Source organism: Astyanax mexicanus, chromosome 15 (genome assembly GCF_023375975.1).
Source record: "Astyanax mexicanus isolate ESR-SI-001 chromosome 15, AstMex3_surface, whole genome shotgun sequence".
In the NCBI taxonomy this organism is placed as follows: domain Eukaryota; kingdom Metazoa; phylum Chordata; class Actinopteri; order Characiformes; family Acestrorhamphidae; genus Astyanax; species Astyanax mexicanus.
In genome coordinates, this window is record NC_064422.1 from 44676787 (window position 1) to 44697371 (window position 20585).

General features: G+C 35.9%; 2 protein-coding genes across 3 annotated transcripts in view; both read right to left on the reverse strand.

The window, feature by feature from the left end:
• The window catches only part of pkd1b (polycystic kidney disease 1b), an 87770-nt gene extending 78960 nt beyond the window's left edge, over positions 1–8810 (reverse strand). For both annotated transcript variants that reach the window (XM_049464640.1, XM_049464639.1), the window contains exons 1-5: positions 8502–8810; positions 5973–6153; positions 4455–4615; positions 3362–3480; positions 1533–1680 (exon numbers count right to left, since the gene is read on the reverse strand). In XM_049464640.1, the coding sequence (XP_049320597.1) occupies positions 1533–1680; positions 3362–3480; positions 4455–4615; positions 5973–6153; positions 8502–8568 (676 nt within the window). In that variant the 5' untranslated portion in view covers positions 8569–8810. The remainder of the gene's footprint in view (positions 1–1532; positions 1681–3361; positions 3481–4454; positions 4616–5972; positions 6154–8501) is intronic.
• A 7635-nt stretch (positions 8811–16445) lies between these two features.
• On the reverse strand, positions 16446–19985 carry mrpl27 (mitochondrial ribosomal protein L27). Its single transcript, XM_049464657.1, has 4 exons — positions 19895–19985; positions 18013–18144; positions 17500–17567; positions 16446–16801 (listed from the first exon to the last, which is right to left on the reverse strand). The coding sequence occupies exons 1-4, from the start codon at positions 19932–19934 to the stop codon at positions 16595–16597; spliced, it is 447 nt and encodes a 148-aa protein (XP_049320614.1). The 5' UTR covers positions 19935–19985; the 3' UTR covers positions 16446–16594.
• Positions 19986–20585: the final 600 nt, after the last annotated feature.

A 20585-nucleotide genomic window follows, 5' to 3' on the forward strand; every position in this document is an offset into this window, starting at 1 on the left:
AGAGAGAGAGAGAGAGAGAGAAAGAGAGAGAGAGTGAGAGAGCTCAATCTCAACACTCACTCCTTTTACCTAAATGAATTCTTACATCTTATTTATTTTTAAAATACAAATTTTGGAAAAATCACTACATTGTGCTCAGTGTCCTCATGCTATTAGCATAGCATAGCATATAAGCTTTTAGGCATCTTTTTTGTAGTATTTTCCCATGCCCTCGAAGCTGAAGCAGATACAGAAAAAGAGATACAGAAAGAGAAAGGGAGAAATAAATGAAGGAGGAAGATGGGGAGGAGGTGGGTGCGAGGTTGTTCAAAACGCAGGTAGAGAGGAAGTGAAGGTTTATATAGGTTGGAGAGTGGGAGGAGTAAGGGCGTGGATCAGAGTCCCAAATTTACATTATAAAACTCCATTAACAGACACAGTCGGGATGGCCTCTCCTCTTCCAGGCTTTATATATTTATAAATTTACAGCAGTGGTCTTGAACTCATCGTATCAGGCTGGGCCACATCAGTACAAAGACTCACTGTACGTGTTTTTAAATTTTCTTTAATGCATTCTGCCATGCTGGTGTTGTGCCGAATTCAGCACCCCCGCCAGGAAAAGCGCCCCCTCTCTTGAGCTCTCTTGGCTTTAACTTTTTTTAGAAAATGAAAATACCCAAGATACTTTTCTAAGTAAATAATCTTGTCACCTGCAACTTTTTTCATGAGACGGTGCTTTTCCTGGAGGGGGTGTTGAATTCGGCAACCCTGCCATGAAAAGCACCCCCCTCTCGGCAGCGCGTACGCACCGTCTTCTTGATAAAATCGCTTTAAATTTTTCTGCTTTTTCTGGTGGGGGACCTGCTGAATTCAACACCTGGTCTCAGCTTGCCGTGTGGGCGTATCTGTGATGCTTTTGAATTCAATTGAAGCAACAGATCAATAATAAGTTTAGTCAATAATAAGTTTAAGATTTTTTATTTTTAATCAATCTTACTGTCATCTATAGCTCTATAAATCCATATTCCACTGTTTTCAGCTTCTCCTCCGTGGTTGAAAGACAGCTGTACTGTGTGTTTAAGGTTCGTATGTGTGTGTGAAGTGGCAGCCTGCTGTTTGCTGATTGGCTAGACGCAGCACGGCGGCTGGATTCATTTGAATTAATTTGAGCTCTGCTGAACTTTTTTGCCGGAGTGCGAGGCTGTGTCCAACGCAAGCCAGCATGCGCTGCGGCTCTCTCCATTGAAATGAATAGGGTGCGTCTTTCGGGCCGAATTAACCGTAAAATTTGATTTTAAGTAGCGAGCCACAATATGTCATTTTGCAGGCTGCAAGCAAGAAAATACATTGCTTTTGACTTCATATACCTCCCACCCAATAGATCCAGCTCACTGAGTGTCTGTATAATCAGCTGATGATCTGGATCAGGTGCTGGAGGCTTTAGCGTGTAGCTGAAACTGTACAGGTCACTGGGTCCTCAGAGCAGTATTAAAAAAACACTGTTTTATAACATAATGAAAACTATAAATGATTTTTATTGATCTCCTTCTTACCTGGGGGCACTAGGTAATGGCTCGGGCTGCAGTAGGGGCGTAAAATCTGCACTTTTGCCAGAGTGAGCTGTGAGCTGGGCTGAGATACCAGATCTACAGACAGAACCTGGCCTCCATGACTAAACCACAGACCTGGGAACAGCATCATCTGTAGGATCAGGAACAATGGAATTACTCAATGTATAAAGGAACTACCTACTTAAAACAATAGAGCAAAAATATACAATACAATATGGGTTAGTTTCCCATAATTAACCAGGCTGTATATTGGAAAATTTAATCCAAAGTTAAAATCCAATATATCGCAATATACAATACCAGTCAAAAGTTTGCACACACCTTCTCATTCAATGTTTTAAGTTATTTATTTTTTCCTAAAATATAAATGAATAGTAAAGGGATCTATCAGATTATGAAGGAACACATTAGGAATCATGTAGTAACTTAAAATTACTGTTAAACAAACCAAAATACTCTGTGAATGAGCATTTAGGTGATCTTATCTGGGGAAGGTGTTAACTTGTGGTTTCTGAGGCTGGTAACTATCCTTGGCTAGTCCTGATGAGTGCCAATTTCACCACTATATCGTTTTTGATCGTCTTTGTGGTGACGGCACTTGAGGAAACTTTCAAAGTACAACACTGCCATCTAGTGGGCGGGATTTTAACACAACACCAAACAAACCACTTCTGACACCAATCTTTTCATGTAAACTATTTTGATTAAAAAAATACAAATATGTTTTTGCAAATAGACACAGTGTTGCAAAAGACAATATTAAAATACTTATGTATAAGTATAATTCTGTAAATTATAATTCTAACATTTTCTATTTCGTTTAACCCTTTTCATTTACAGAATAATTCAGCATGTGTTCCTGTATAGCTTTAATCTAGTCTTTAATATTAAATATACAATGTAAAAAAATCATAAAAAGAAAATAAACCTTTGCCTGGTTCCAAAGTCCTCATAATTTTACATTGAGGAACAACTTTTTGCCATTTGGATAAATTTTTGTCACTCTATGGTTAATCTATATTAAAACTATACTAAACTATATTAAAAAAGCAATATAGGTAGCTCAACAAAAATGTGGTAAAAAATCTGTGTAAGCAGAATTAGTTTGATATCATCATGTACTTTTAAGATATGATTTGTGTGGGACAAAAAAATAGGCAATTTTTATTTTTTTAATTATCAAAATATATAATAAATTAGAATTAATTCAATTTACCAAACATTGAAAACCAATGGGTCCAATTTGGGGCCCAATAATCAAATATTCATATTCTAAATGAGAGACCCACAAAATAGGCGAAATTTGCATTTTATGGCCACTTTGAAAAGGGGTTAAAATCGCTTCACATTATTTAATAGCAGATTGTAGATTATTGAACGTTTGCCCTCGATTCTGAGAGACTTCTTGATGTCTCCTTGATGTTTAGAAATACAACTTAATTATTATGTATTATAATAACTATTAAAGAGGCAATAAACCCTAAATCATATTTTTATTTCATTTATTAATAGCTGAAATGTGTTCATTTGAAGTAATAAAAGATACCAGTGCTGGTATTTTATAAACATTTCCTAACCTTTAAAAAACACTTTTCTTGCGGTCATTTCTGCCTCTGTAGCGCCCTCTCAGGTTCAACTGTGCTATAGGCGAGGATGATGTGTCCGTGAATTGCCGTAGCTCAGCCTAATCAGCTCTCCCTTCTGCCCCGCCCCTAAACCCATACATCACCCACTGCTCCTCCCAAACTACTGCTCCCTTTTTATCTTTTTTTTTTTTTTTTTTTAGCATTTTTTAGATTTAATCTGCTTACCTCCACTCTCTGTTGTCCGGGGTCCGGTAGAGTTGGTAGTGTATGTAATTGGGACTGAGTGTGAACGCTGGACATTAGTGGCACTCCTATCAAATAGCTGTCCAACGACGGCAAAGACACTTGAGAAAAATAGAGCAATTTAGTGCTTTCCTAAAGTACACTGTGCTCAATCAAATCATCGGTTTCCTACAAAAAACATGCAAAAAAACCCCTGGTGCCTCTGTGGTTGAAAAAGCATTGCTAAACTGCAAAAAACACAATTTACTGCCCTTCTTATGGGGAAAAATTGACCGTGTGTCCTCGCTATGATGTTCCTTCATGGAATACATTATGATAATATGCCCTCGAGATTAGAAATCTTTTGATAATGTGTCTTAATAAGACACATTTTTAGGTTAGGCACTGACTCCTCTAATAAAGAACTGTATTTGACTGTACAAGTATGTTAAAAAGGTTAAAAATGTACTCTCAGATAAAATAATCAGTGTTAAATCCAAGAAAAGAACTAGATACAGTATATACTGTATACAGCTCTGAAAAAAAAAGAGACCACTTTACCCAATTGAAAATTTCTAGAATATAATCAAGAGGAAGATGGATGATCACAAACCATCAAACCACCAAACTGAACTGCTTGAATTTTTGCACCAGGAGTAAAGCAGCATAAAGTTATCCAAAAGCAGTGTGTAAGACTGGTGGAGGAGAACATGATGCCAAGATGCATGAAAAAACTGTGATTAAAAACCAACCAGGGTTATTCCACCAAATATTGATTATTTCTGAACTCTTAAAACTTTATGAATATGAACTTGTTTTCTTTGCATTATTTGCATTATTATTTTTTCTGCAAATAAATGCTCTAGATTTTGCTCCAAATTTTTATTTGTAATTTGGGAGAAATGTTGTCTGTAGTTTATAGAATAAAACAACAATGTTCATTTTACTCAAACATAAACCTATAAATAGCAAAATCAGAGAAACTGATTCAGAAACTGAAGTGCTCTCTTAATTTAAGCATTTAAGAGTTTTATATCAAATGCAAATAGGGAAAAATTACAGTGATTCAGTATTTAAAACATCTTATTTATGGTACCTGATATCTCTTTTCCACAGATAAAGTGATGCTCTTGGTTGCACGCTCCATTCTTCCACTGTCCCAAACCCAGAACCATCTGAGAACAATCTCCATGCTGGAAACCAGAGGATCCACTTGATGCAATTCCATTTCTCAGCCAAACCAAAGCAGGTTCTTCTCTGGAATAGAGTGAGTATTGATTAATTGATTTATATTTCTTTAACTACACAAGTTACACCCATTACTCATATTACTGAGACTGATCTGCAGAGTAGAAGTGTGTTTTCTGGAATGATGGAGCAGATGACATGTCTCTCCAAACCATCACTGATTGGTGGAAACTTCACACTAGACCTCGAGCAGTTTGGACTGTGTGTCTCTCCACTCTTCCTCCAGACTCTGCTCCCTTAATTTACTTTAAATGAAATGTAAAATTTACTGATGATCGGTGATGGTTTGGAGAGACATGTCTGTCATCTGCTGGTGTTGATCCACTGTGTTTTATTATCAAGTCTAAAGTCAGTGCAGTTTTGTTTTCCCACAAAATCTTACAGCACTTCATATCTTACAGCTTCCCTCTGCTACTGACAACTTTTATGGAGATGCAGATTTCATTTTCCAGCAGGACTTGGCACACTGCCCACACTGCGTACCAAAAGTACCAATTGGTCTTATATATAATATTCAAATTTTATGAGAAATTATTTTTTTGGGTTTTCATTGGCTGAAAGCTTCATAATCATCAACAATAAAAGAAATAAATGATATTTGTGTAATACATCTGTATAATATATAAGTTTAACATTTTAAACTGAATTACTGAAACAAAGTAACTTTTCAATGACTATCTAATTTTTGAGATGCACTTGTGTATATCTATTTCAGTCAAATAATTCATGTTATTATTTCAAAAAAAAAAAAAAAAGATATATGATGTATTTAGGGGTATATTATTAACATTTTCTTTATATGTTCTGTTTCAGGTTGACTTCCAACCTACAGTATGTGGTTTTCAGATTTCAGACAGTATTTACTATAAAATTTACTGATAAAATATATATTTCTTTAATCAATGGGCCTGGTTGTAAAATAACAGAAAACTTTGTAAACATTAACATTTAATCTGTTTTTAAATAGAATTTCCGACCTGTGATCTTGTATTTTTTAGACAGTATATTTCTGTAAATTTACAGTAAATTTAATATGGACTAATTGTGAAATGACAAAAAAATTCCCATGCAATGAAACTATGAGTGCATTTCCCTTTTTTTTACTGTGTAGGTGTGCTGAGATTTTTTAAAAATAATTATTAGTAACAAATAGTAATAAATATTAAGTTTAAAAGTTTTTGAACTGCAAAACAATAATACATTCAATGGTAAAAAAACAAAACGTTTTCAGTCTTTTTAGTCTTTTTAAGCTTGAGAAACATTATAAACTATTATACTTTATTGAGAATTTCAACATTAATATAATCAGCTTGAAAAGTTGATGAGAAAATTAGTATTTTAGCAGTTTTGTGTAATTTTGTCTTACAGCTGAAATGAGTTCAGTATGAAGTTCTGAGTGCTGAGATCCTCCACTGTAGCAACATCTCCTCCGCTCTCTCTCAGACACTCATCCCTCGCTTCCCGCCAGGAGAATACAGACGTGGGCATCCAGTAGCAGCGCAGACTGTCCCTGTGGATTACGGCTCCTTTAGGACAGGAATCTTCATCTAATTAAAGAATAAAATATATAAACAGGTCAGTAGCAATATACGCTTTATGTTGCAGCATAAATAGTTTAAAAATTGTAGTTTAAAGTTCATCCAACACTGTTTTATCTGAATGAACAAATTATGACACGTATAGAAAGACTGTAAACCTTTACTTTAAAGAACTTTCTATACATTTATACAGTTTGATGTATAAATCAATACATTGATGTGAGGTTGTGTTTTTTTGTCATGAGTGTGTTTAAGTTAAGTTAAGTTAATTAATGATTATTATGACACTGGTTAAATAACACAATTTAAAAAAAAGAAAACTTAAGTTTTTTTCTAAGGTTTTTAAATCAATTATTTAACTACTTTTTAGCTAGTTTCTAGTTTTTAGCTATTTTTATATATGTTTTTAGCTTTTTTTGTATTATTTATTTATTTTTGTTTTATTATATATATATTTATTCTTAATTATTTATTAATTTATTATTTATTGTTATTGTTGTTGCTTTATTATTTATTTATATATTTTTAATTGTTTACTTATTATTTATTATTATTTTTATTATTTATTTAGCTACTTTTGAGCTAGTTTCTGTTTTTTAGCTATCATTTTATTATTTTATTGTTATTTATTTATTTATTTATTTATGTATTTATTATTATTATTGTTTTTTATTTAGATAGTTATTGGCTAGTTCCTGTTTTTCTTTATTATTTTTAGATATATTTTATTATTATTTCCCCAGTCCACCATTTTATCTTGGAATAATCCCGCCCCTTTAAGAAAGTACTGTTTTATTTTCAGAGGAAATGAAATCACTTGCTGCTGCATGTTCAGCTAATAATAATATATTAATAATTTCACTTAATTTATTCTCATATTGTGTCCACACTTAGCTTAAAGCATTAAAGTTTAAGTTTTAGTCCACAGAAATTAAATATTATTCTAGAAAATCACAATCAAAATTGTACAATACAATGCAATGTCAGTTTATAAAAATGTTTTGTATTATGTATCATCCTATGTATCATATAAGAACTTTTAGCAACGTTTTTAAAGGGTCCTGTATCCTTTTACATTAAAGAAATGATATATCAGGAACATTTTAAAAACGTGTGACATAATAATGGTTTGGATCACAAGTGTCACGCGGCCGTGTTCTCCTTCCACGCTACCTGACTCCATTTCCCAAGATCCCATGAACAATAACACCAACAACACACGCTCACCTTCACCCAATCATGTTACGCTCCGACGCTCAGACTCACCTGTGTTCTGAGTTAGTTCCGGTTCATTCCCCTCTAGCTTCCTGTATTTAAGGCGGCCGCTTGTAAACAAACTCCGCGAGGTATTGTTAACTCATGTTACATACTAAGCGTTTTCCTGTGTATTGTTTTTGCCTTCACGTTACGACCCTGTTTTCGGATTATCGGTTTATGTCTTTTGTTTTGCCCTTTCTGGATTTGATGTATGGTTGGACTGTTTCTCGGTTACGAACTCGGACTGTATTTTTGACTACGTCTTCTGTCATCGGTGAGATCTTTGTTTGCCTGGCTATTCTGTTAGCAGTATCTGTTAGCTTAACTGCTAATAAACCTGTTTGTATTTTTAACTCGGCTCGCGTCACTCCTCACTACCTGGCGTTACAACAAGTTTAATATAATGTTTTTTGCGTGACGTTCCCAGCTAGATAAAAGCAAATGTTATGGATATGTTTAAAAGAACCTTCCCAAAAAAATGCCATGAAAGTGATATTGCAGCAATGTTACCAGAATGTCTAAAAAAAAAACTCCAGATAACTTGATTGTTCTAAGAATGTTAACTGTAACTGTCAGAAAACGTTCTACTGACCAAAAACTGTTACCTGGGATCTCATACAAAACTTACTTAAAGTCATTTGCCTTTAAAAAAAATGGCCTATATTAGCAGATTCTACCATACTAATGATACATGGCTTTCAATTTTTTTATTAAACACAAATCTGAAAAATGTGAGACGTGCAAAAGTATTAAGCTCTCCCTTCTCTGAAACCCCTAAATAAAATCCAGTGCAATAAGTATCCTACAGAAGTAACACTGCTCATCACCCTGATCACACCATCCCCACTGTTAAACATGGTGGTGGCAGCATCATGCTGTGGGGTTGCTTTTTTTTTAGCAGGGAGGAAGCTGGTCAGAGTTGATGGAAAGATGGACGGAGTTAAATCTATCTAATCCAATACAATTCACAATCCACAATCCTAAAAGAAAACCTGTTGGAGGCTGCAAAAGACTTGAGACCTTCCAGCAAGACGATGACCCTAAACATATATACAGCCAGAGATACAGTTTCTTGGAGAAAAATAGTTGACATATCTCACCACTGTTGCATCTTCTGACAGTGCTGAGGATCCAGAAAAGGAAGAGGTGGCCACCAATTATATCCATATCATTAGTGTCCAGTGTAGACCATATCTAGAAATGCTTGGAATTAGCTACACTAAAGAGCTACGCTAAAGAGCTATATTGAAGAGTTACAGTGAAGAGCTACAGTGAAGAGCCATACCAATCTCTGACTGTGTCTCACATACTAAATCCTCCAGTTCTTCAGTTCCTAAACCCCCTCAGCCCCCTTTGTGATGGTCGTCCATCGTATAACGTCCACCCTGTTGTTCCCTCGCTCCAGTCTTTTCTTTCCCCCTGGACTCTGCCCTTTCTCCTCCTTTATTCTGCTCTTCTCTCTCAGTGACTTATTAGGATTGTGCTCAGCATAACTCAGCCCCCCCCCAGACCCCTGTTTAAAGTACTTGGATGACTTTTGGTTTGTCTCACAGCAACAGGCCGAGGAACCTCATTAGCATGCTGTAAAATCTCAGTCTGGTGAATAGGCAGTTAAAGTCACTCGGCCAGGTTCAGCCCATCTCCTTCAGTAGTGGCAGTGGTGGTGGTGGTGGACCCAGACTGCTGAAATAAAATTAAAAAAATGCACCATCTACAGTGCATGAAATGTATTAGAACAGTGAGATTAATCCTTTTATTTCTGATGTAGATTAAAAACATTCAAATTTGACAAAAGATCGTCATTTCAGCTTTTATTTCCACCCTGGTGAAAAAAAAATGTATACTTAATTGTACTTCAAACATATCGAGAAATGTCTAAGTATGCTGTAAATATACTAACAGATTTATGTGTTAAATAAAATATATTAAAATACGTTAAAAATTATGCTTTCGTCAAATGTTTGAAAGTGAACTTTGATCATAATTTTTAAAAAGTACAATATAGCGTATTTAAAAAAAAAATAGACTACTATGAAATTAAAAAACTAATAAAAAAAAGAGTAGCACTTTTTAAAAGAAATGTAACATAAGAAAGGTAAAGGGCAAATATTAACCATGTAAGCTGTTTATATTGCTCGCCATTTAGGTGAAGCGAGCATGTGTAAAGCATTTTAATGTAGAATTGCTTCATTTTGCTGAATTAAATACAAGTAACAAAGTAAACGAGTAACAAAAAATATGAACACCACACAAGGGTTAACGTATTTTATTGAGATTTTAGGAGACAGACAAAAAAAAAGGCACTTATAGAAGGAACTTTATAATAGCACCTTTTTCTACTAAAAGGACAGAAAGGCACTTATTTAGACACATTATCAACATTTCTTGGTCTAAACACAGCTGGCATTTTAATGTTAAATCAACATTGAATTAACGTTAAGTCAACGGTGATGTTATGTTTGAAACATTGTTGCATTTGGTGTTGATTTTGAAAAGTGAATTAATGTTAATATGGAAATGTTGTTTCAATGCCGTATGTTCAAGAGGGAAAGAAAACTGTACGCCATAATGATGAAAATATTTTAATATATTGTTTTTAATCCTCTCTCTATAAATCTACTCATCTCAGAGAAATAGGAACTGAACAACTACAAACAAAAAGTTTTAATTACTACAAAGTAGCTAAAACTAGAAAATCCTATGGTGAACAAAGTGTTAACAATAAACTTACATCACTGTTTTTCTCTGTAAAGCTGCTTTGTGACAACTTTTGTTGTAAAAAGCGCTATAGAAATAACATTTAATTTAATTTAATTTAATTGAAGTAAATCTACAGAATATTAAAAATGGTTAAAGCTCACCTTCCGTCGTTTTTTCTTTCATTTTAAAATGTCTAGTTGTGGTCTCTAGTATGAATGAATGACATGTGAGCCGTTTTTGTAAAAAAAAAAGTGCTCAGGTGTCTCTGTATAGCTCTTTTTTAATGGACTGTTTTAGGGGTGTGTCCAAAATGACCGGATTCCAGCTTTGCTCATGAATATTCATACATGCAAACAGCATGCAAATATCTCTCCTCTGATTGGCTAGGAGCACTGCGACGCCCCTCCACCGCTCTGCCGCTCACTGCCTCCCACCTCCTAACTGATGAGCGGTGATGTTGCGTCGCTTCAGCTCCGCCTCTGGGAGTTTCTCGAGCCAAGGTGGGCTGGTCTGTGAGTTTCTGCCTACATAGGCAGAAAGATAATTCAAAATTCACCCGTTTTTCGGAGGGGGGGAGGGGGGATTTCTTTGCTTAGCTCCTGCAGACAATGGGGGCTGCAAAACAGTTTAATGTGCAGGTGTACACATTCAACTCGGAGAGACCTACTGTATTCCACAAAAAACAAGAAAAATCGGATTTTCGCGGAAGGTGAGCTTTAAACCCAACATTACCAATCTGATTCAAAACTAATAGAACATGAACAAACCCTCAGATATGGTGAAGTATTGGTGCCATTTAAAAAACAGATATTGCAAATGGAATAAAATCACTTTCTCATCCCTTAATCCAACCGTTTTTGGAAATTATATGGTGATAAAATGTAAAATGCTGATTCAAATGGCAGATTATGTTGAGTCAACATAAAAATTTCAACAATTGCGCAACCATTTCACATTAATTGTTGTTTTAACATTATTCCAACATTGAAACAACAACAACAGACATACACTTATATACTTATATTTCAACCACATTTCAATGTGTTAGTCACATCAATCTCTTTTTTCTTCAGAAAAGCAGAAGAGCGACCAACAGGGCCAAATTTTCTTTTTCTCTAAATCCACCAGTGTCCAGCATTGTGCTTCAAAGAAGCTTGAGAAAATGTCCAAACACTAGAAAAATGCAGCAGATTTCGCAGTCTTCTGTTCTGAAAGAGCAGCGTAATCAGCTCTTCTTTCTGAAGATGCTCGTCAGCGAGTGGTATTATCAGTAATCTCAGCGCTCTTGGACTGAGAAGCGACTCCTTTGTAAATTTTTATGTGAACTTTCCCAACACCAAAACACTTCAAGCTAAACGCATTTTTGCTTGAAATATAAAAGAGACACATAGCAGCATAGGTGCGATTCTTGTTGCTAAGCAACAGCAGTTTAGCTGCAGTTGATTTTTGGTTCTTCAATAGATGGTTTAGACATTTATCCAACCACAGATACACTCAATTCTCCTGAAATCAATGGTATTAAACAAATTTATACTGCTTGTGTTGGAGTAATTTTCTTCCCAGATTGTAAGTATACATTCGCTCAACATCATTGTTTTACATCAACCTCCGCTCCTTAAAGTGTCAGTCTGTATTTTTTTTATTCTAAACTGAAAGCGGAAGCATTTCTGAGTGGAGAAGAATATGGATAAAATATTGTGTTTAATGGTACCAGTGTGCTGAAACCACCATCCCTGCTAAACCTAATAATACTCTATATTCATTCTAAAAACTGGGGTGTCGGCTCGATTTTCGCGAGTTCTTTGAGTTTGTCTTCTGGTCACGTCACGCGTCTTTACGTACTTACGTCACACGTACAGCCTCTAAAAGAGGATATGGCTCAGTTTTACTGAACGCGAGTGGCTGGTGGAGCAATGGAGACTTCAGAAGAGGAAACTCAGAGCTCAGTAGCTCCTCTATTCACTCATAGTAAAACCAAAGAAATGAAGGAGTGAAGTTTCTGACTGAGCGCTCTCTCTCTCTTTCTCTCTCGCATTACACCCGCCCAGTTTAAAATGATTCTTCCTCTAAGGCACTGCCACTATGAGCAGGAGGTCACAGGTTCAAACCCCCGCTCATGCAGCATTGCCATCAAGCTGCCGGCGCTCAGAGGGAGCAAAAATGGCCCTGCTCCCTCTGGGTGAGTACCGTAGATGGCGCTCTCTCCCCACATCACTGCTAGGGTGATGTCTGCAGCACAGGGCGTCTGTGAGCTGATGTATCAGAACCAAGCCGCTGAGCTTTCCTCCGAGGGCTAGCGCTGTGATGCTACTCGGCAATGCTACATCATCAGCAGCAGCTCGAAAAGAAGCAGTGTCTGACTTCACATGTATCGGAGGAGGCATGTGTTAGTCTTCACCCTCCTGGTGTGTTGGGACATCACTAGTGATAGGGGGAGACCTAATGAGTGGGTTGGGTAATTGGCCGTGTAAATTGGGGAGAAAATGGGAAAGAAATTTAAATAAAATTATAAAAAAAAAAAAAAAAGATTATTTTGCATGCTCGGTGCAATTACCCATTCTCACCAGAATGGCACTAAATCCCCTAAATCACAAAACTTACAGCCATCAGCTTTAGCAACCTTTTTCCAACGTTCTTAAAAAATACTGCCAACCACAGAGCAATATCCATTGTTGACGATTATGGCTTACAGCCAATGAAAACCCAGTCAGTGATGGTTTGGATAAAGAGACATGTCTGTCATCTGCTGGTGTTGATCCACTGTGTTTTATTATCAAGTCTAAAGTCAGTGCAGTTTTGTTTTCCCACAAAATCTTACAGCACTTCATATCTTACAGCTTCCCTCTGCTGATAACAACTTTAATGGAGATGCAGATTTCATTTTCCAGCAGGACTTGGCACACTACCCACACTGTGTACCAAAAGTACCAATTGGTCTTATGTATAATATTCTAATTTTCTGAGACACTGATTTATTTATTTATTTTTTTAACGCGTAAAATAGATCACTCTGTGTTTAATACATCTATGTAATGTATAAGTTTTAACTAAATTACTACAATAAAGTAACTTTTTAATGATATTTAACTTTTTTTGAGGTGCACTATTAGTGTAACAAGCACTTTTATGTTTTTTTATATTTTCTTTTAACAGTTTTCTTTAAGGTTTTCTGTAAGAACATGGAAATGCCCGAGAGACCAGTCTGAGCTCCTTTTGTGCGTCTGTAGTAGCCCATGCTTTTTTGCAGTGTTCACAGTGTTTGCGTATCAGTGCGTCACTGCTGTTGACTCTGTGCTGTTTGGCCGAGGAAGAATAGCACAGTGAGGAGGAGGAGGAGGAAGAGGAGGCTGGGTAATTGTGCTTCTTCACCATGGAGATTAGTTTCTCTGCTTCCACATTGGCTGATGTTTTCTCCTTTTCTCATAAATGCATGTTTCCCAAATTCAAACTAATGAGAGCCCTGGACATGTGTGAAGTCTCTCATGGTGTAATGAGCGCAACCAACAAAAACAAGGCTAATCAAGAGAGTTTTCTTCAGGACATTTCAGATTAATGAATTCTCTTTCATCAGCTTCAGAGCTGAGAAGAGCTGGTCAAAATGCTCCTTAAGATTCCTGCTGCCTTTTTTTAAAAACATCTGTATCCTCATGTAACCTGTTTACACCTGGAATTTACATTATACAGCTCTGCAACAAAAATGATTCAGTTTCTGAATCAGTTTCTCTGATTTTGCTATTTATAGGTTTATGTTTAAGTAAAATGAACATTGTTGTTTTATTCTATAAACTACAGACAACATTTCTCCCAAATTCCAAATAAAAATATTCTCATTTAGAGCTTTTATTTACAGAAAATGAGAAATGACTGAAATAACAAAACAAAAAAAAAGATGCAGAGCTTTCAGACCTCAAATACTGCAAATAAAAAAACAAGTTCATATTCATAACGTAGTTTTAAGAGTTCAGAAATCAATATTTGGTGGAATAACCCTGGAGGTTTTTAATCACAGTTTTTTCATGCAGCTTGGCATCATGTTCTCCTCCTCCACCAGTCTTACACACTGCTTTTGGATAACTTTACGCCTTTACTCCTGGTTCAAAATATTTAAGCAGTTCCTCTTGATTATATTCCAGAAGTTTTCAATTTGGTAAAATCAAAGAAACTCATCATTTTTAAGTGGTTAGTGTAGTTTTGTTTTCCCGTTATTACATTTTACAGCACTTCATGTTTCCTTCTGCAGGAAACAACTTTTATGTAGATGCAGATTTCACTTTCCAGCAGGACTTTTGGCACACTGCCAAAAGTACCAATTGGTCTTTTAAAATGGAATATTGGTCGTTTAATATTCCATTTTTCTGAGACACTGATTTTTGGGTTTTCATTGGCTGTAAGCTTCATAATCATCAACAATTAAAGAAATAAACGCTTAAAATAGATCAATCAACTGAATTACAGAAAGTAACTTTTATAATAATATTCACATTTTTTGAGATGCATTAGTAAGGCTCTTGGTCTTCTGCACTGCTGATCCACCGCTCCACAGGTATGTATGTATTACCTGCCTGCTATTTCTGCAGTGATTCTCTACACGATTCCTAAAAGCTCACAGTGTAATGATCTCTGCTATAAACTCCAGAAAAGTGTGTAAAGTGATGCTCACTCCAACATATATTTACTGTTCTGTGACACTTTCAGAATATGCAGCTGAAATTGGCGTACGCATCCGACCTGCATCCTAACTCACAGGTAAAAGCTCTAAATTACTGCGGATGATGAAGCTTGTGGAAGGTGCATTTACAGTAATTCCACCCAATCTTATCAAATGGGCTCCCTCATCAAATACGCTCCACGCTTATTTTCCTCCTTCCAGGAAAAAAGCTTTTAGTGTTGTTTTTGTTTCACCGTTTGTAGGGCAATGGTTAACTAAAGGCAGACAGAAACTTAAAAAGATCTATTTGATCTAATAGAAGACATTGGGTTATGTTCAGCAGTGGTTAAAAATGGATATTAGTATAATAAGCATCAAATTGTCCTTACTGCAAAGTGATTTTCTTTATTTTTCTTTTCATTATTTGGTTATTTGTTTAACCTATTGACCCTTTGCATTGTATTCCCATAGCCTTTTTACTTAGCAGATTTATCGTCTTGTTTCCACACTTACCGAGCACTTTGTAGTTGTATAATATATATTTAACCCTTGTGTGGTGTTCGGGTCTGTGGGACCCGTTTTCATTTTTCATCAAATGATACTAAAAATATATTTTTTCTAACTCAAACTCATTGGCATTGGCTCATTTTTTGTGAAAAACATATATCAAAACACATTTTCGATAAACACACACTGTACACCCCCTAATGTCTCCATCCGCTAAAATCCTCTTGTTCTTGTTGTTTGTGAAATACAGTAGGTCTCTGAGTTGTTTATGATGCTGCACATGATGAAACTCTTCCTCAACCTCCATTGTCTGTAGTATCTAGTAAAATAAAACATTCAGGAAAAAAAAACAAGTCGATCAGGAAAAGCACTGTGTCTACATCAACCCGTGAATTAGTATTCATGGCCCCGCCCACCTCGGCTCGGGACCGCCCACAGGCAGAGCTGAAGCCGGGCAGCGACGCCGTCTCATCAGATAGGAGATAACTAACAGCGCTAGAAACAGCATGCAGTTCATTCCTGTGTTATTTGTGCGAATAACACATCAGTGTTCATATACTTTACCCAGTAATTCAGAGCTAAGAAACAAATGGTTAGAATTAGTCTATGGAGGAAAACACCACCAGCCAAGTACAATTGAGATAGATAGGTGTTTAGATGTTTAGAACAGTTCTGTTTACACTAGTTAAAAGTAAAAATCCACCCCGGGGTGGATTTTTACTTTCTGGACCTGGACTAATAGGTAACTATAGGTTTAAATAGGATCTTCGGTGGATTTGGTGTTTTACAGAGACTCTTAAGTCTAGGTCAATATAGGCTGAACTGCACTTAGCAGGGCATTATTACACATGTTGTAAAGTAACATATGACATTGTAAAGACTGTTATTAGTGTAAAAATGTCTTTATTTTAAAACATTTTTAAATGTCCGTCTCACTGCCTCCTGGTGTCGCAGTGCTGTAAGCCAATCAGAGGCGATATGTTTGCATGTATGAATATTCGTGAGCAAGAGCCGAAATCCTATCGTTTCTCTCTGTCCCCCCACTCTTCCACTGGACTAAAACAGCGTTATACTGGATCGCCGGAGATTTTTTTTTTTTTCCACTCATACTAGAGACCACAACTAGACTTTTTAAAATTAATAAAAATGATGGAATGAGTCCTTTAAGAAAGTAAACAAAAGCAGGTGATTTCATACCAGTAGAGTAGCTCATTTATTCACAAACATAAAAAAAAAAAAAAAAAAATTTGCCTTATGGGTGAGGCAATTCTCCATTAAGTCCATAAATGATCCACATCAAAATGCAAAAGTTCACATGAGTTAAACAGCGAGTCTCTTTTAAACCAAGTCGACCAGTTTGAAATTGTTCTCCTGCTTGGTGGGAACAATGTTGATGAAGGATTTGTAGAGAACGGCTCCTTTCGGGAGCTTGGGGATCATATGTCTCGCTTCAGCACTGCGAGGACGAGGAATGTACACCTCCTTGGTGAATCTGACCCTGCCGTCCTCCAGGGCGAAGAGGGTATTGTTCGTTCCGATGCCAACCTGTGAGAGAAAAGACAGAGGAGCGACAACTGAGGGTCAGTTTATGTGGCAATTTAAGCAATCTTAGGGTTAGTTTATTAGAATTCAGTACGTTTTAGTCAGGCCGAGGTCCGGATCGTCATCATTTTTACCTTGTGTTATGATTAGGGGTGAAACGATAAAAAATTGTAATGTGAAAATGTTTTAAATATATGCTTTATTTATTCTATTTGATTTTGTTTATATTAGATGTAGGCTGCCTGTCATAAAAATAATTACATAAATGACAAATCATACGATACAATATATGGAGAAATGTTCGTTATTTGCTGAACTTGGTTTTATTTTATTAACTGTTAGTATGTTTTATAAATAAATGTAGTAATTTAATTTAATTTTCTGGTGCGCACCATCTAAATCAGCCTTTCTTGCTTTATTCTCTGACTGCTGCTTCTAACTGCATGCTTTGCCCATGTGTAGCTCCACCCTAAAGCATCTGCACAGATCTGATTGGCTGAGGAGAGCGTTTGGTGATCTTACAGAACAGGTGATTGGTCTGTGGGTTTACTGACCAGACCAGACCCACGCTCTGCTTATTAATGACCTCTGATTTACACCAACAACAACAATTAGGACACCCTACATCTCTATCGCTACATATACATGTTATATTGTCAAAGATAAAGTAATAACAAAAAAATAATAATAATAACACTTACATGAGCTCCTGGGTGCCAGCGCAGTGCCCGCTGTGTTGCCAGGATGTAGCCAGCATGAACAAAATCTCCTTTAAACAAAAATAAACCAAAGATTAAAGTAAAATATGAGGAGCTTGGAAAAATGAAGAAAGTGCAGGACTAATAACAATGCAAGTAAAGACACAGAACATAATTTTTTCCCGCGTTTCCCACTGTCACAAATCCTTGTGTGGATTCTTAAAATAATTACGATTAATGATATTAGTGTATTTTAAGACCATTTTTGCCACTGATATATTCATAATATAATAATAACAACACAATAATGTCATTACTTCCATTTAAAGAGAAATATATATATATATATATATATTGAGAATTTCTAAATAATTAATGGAAATATAACCCATACTCTAAAAGAGGTTGTGTATTGTATAATAAATCCATAACACAATTATCGCGACAGGCCTAGCTGTTAATAGTGCCTAATAATCCTTGAATTATGTAATTTTTTTTATAAACAGTAATTAATACCTTCGTGTTGTTTAAATCCGTATCTGCGGCCGGGACTTTTGCCTCCCAGATTTTTACTGCTTCCTCCGGCCTTCTTAGATGCCAGTCTTGTGGGCACCACCACTGCTGGCACTGGGCATGATGTGAGAAAACCTGCAGAGAAAGAATACACATACAAGGTGTGTGAATAAATACACTTTTAATATAGTTTTTGATGTCTTGCTGATTGTTAATTTGGCTATTCCTAATCTGTTTTTCAATCTGTTTGATATGCCTTCAGCACCTGCACTTGGGCCACATATTAAGAGTAGTTTATAATAGGTGGTAAATATAAAAGAGGAACTAAACCGTAAACTTAAAAAAAAAAAATTATTAATAGCTGAAATGTGTTCCTCTGTAGTAATAAAACATTTATAGTAATAAAATTTTTTATAACATTTATATTATTTATTTTTATAAACATTTCCTAACCTTTAAAAAAAAACACTTTTATTTGTGCTATAGGCGAGGATAATGTTCCCGTGTATTTTAACACCCTACACGCATTAGGCAAATCAGTCAGTTAGTTCCGCCCCTAAACCCATACATCACCCATTGCCACACATTTTATTTTTTTTTGCATTTACCAAATTTGAGCTGAGGGTAGAGTCAGTTAAAATCAAGGGGTTTAATTATCTTTAATACTTAGTGAATACAGTCAATTCAATATTTGAATACAGTGAGAGTATAATTAATTATGTTTTATTGGAACAATAACTAATTGTATTAGTTTGGTAGCAGTTTTGAACTTAAAATGCTGCAATTGCTAGAAAAATAAAGCAACTAAAACAGCAACAAGCCATATACTCAACTCATATACTTCCAGTTTGTCTGTAAAATACACAGATAAGGAGCAGCTGTAGCTTAAATAAACAGAGATACAGAGAGATACAGAGAAAGAGATAGAGAGAGAGCGATACACAGAGATACACAGAGAGACACAGATAGATACACAGAGATACAGAGAGACACAGATAGATACACAGAGATACAGAGAGACACAAAGATACAGAAAGATTCACAGAGAAATACAGGGAGACAGGGAGATACAGAGAGAGATACAGAGAGAGATACAGAGAGACACAGATAAATACAGAGAGACACAGAGAAATACAGAGAGACACAGAGAAATACAGAGAGACACAGAGAAATACAGAGAGACACAGAAAGACACAGAGAGACACAGAGATACAGAGAGACACAGAGATACAGAGAGACACAGAGAGATACAGAGAGACACAGAGATACACAACGAGACACAGAGATACAGAGAGACACAGAGAGATACACAGAAAGAGATAGAGAGAGAGCGATACACAGAGATACAGAGAGACACAAAGATACAGAAAGATTCACAGAGAAATACAGGGAGACAGGGAGATACAAAGAGAGATACAGAGAGAGATACAGAGAGACACAGAGAAATACAGAGAGACACAGAGAGATACAGAGAGACACAGAGAGATACACAGCGAGACACAGAGAGATACACAGCGAGACACAGAGATACAGCGAGACACAGAGATACAGAGAGACACAGAGAGATACACAGAGAGACATAAAGATACAGAGATAAACAAAGATACAAAGAAAGACACGGAGCAATACATTAAGATACAGAGACACAGAGAAAGAAATGCAGAGAGAGAGGGAGATACAAATAAATACAGGGAGATACAGAGAGACACAGGGGTCAGGATACTGCAGGATTACAGCACCAGCACATAACACCTATAATACAGAAACACAGAGCGACAATCACACAGCGACCCGTTCCCCGCATATACCCGCCTCCCTGCCCGCTCCACCCCGCGCTGTGGATCACAGTAACACGCAGAACCGCGGATTAAACCCCGGGACTCACCGGCTCTGGGTCGCAACAACAAGGACACGAGCGCAGCCATGCTGGAACACGCGCCGAGAACCACGCTCCGCCAGATCCCGCGAGATTTCAACAAACCACGCCCACCGCACTTTTACTCAGTGTAGGAGACTAAAATATTACATTAAAAACAGAAAACAATTAGACTTTTCTTGAAACGTTTAAAACGTTATTCAATGATAAATGAGGAATAATAAACATGTAAAAAAAAGTCTCTCTCTCTCTCTCTCTCTCTCTCTCTCTATATATATATATATATATATATATATATATTTTTTTTTTTCACACAAATATACAAACAACTATACATTTTGGCAAATACACAAGATATATTAAATTAAAACGCGAAACAATTAGATTTTAGCTGTATTACTGTCTATTGAATAAGTAAATTATTTTCTTTTTGTTTTGTAAATGAAAAAAAGTGTTTTTTAATGTTCATTATTCAGGTTCTAACATAAAATATACATTTGGTGAGTACAGAGTATATCAGTAAAATAAAGTAAATAAGTTATTTTCTTATTATTTTCTTATTAAGTATTATATATTAAGTATTTTATTCTTTTTCATTTGAAAAAGCATTTTAAGTGTATTTGGAGCAATTTATTTGGTTACTTATGTAATATTTAAATATATTTGGAGTACTTTTTGGTTGTTTTTTCAACAAAAAATA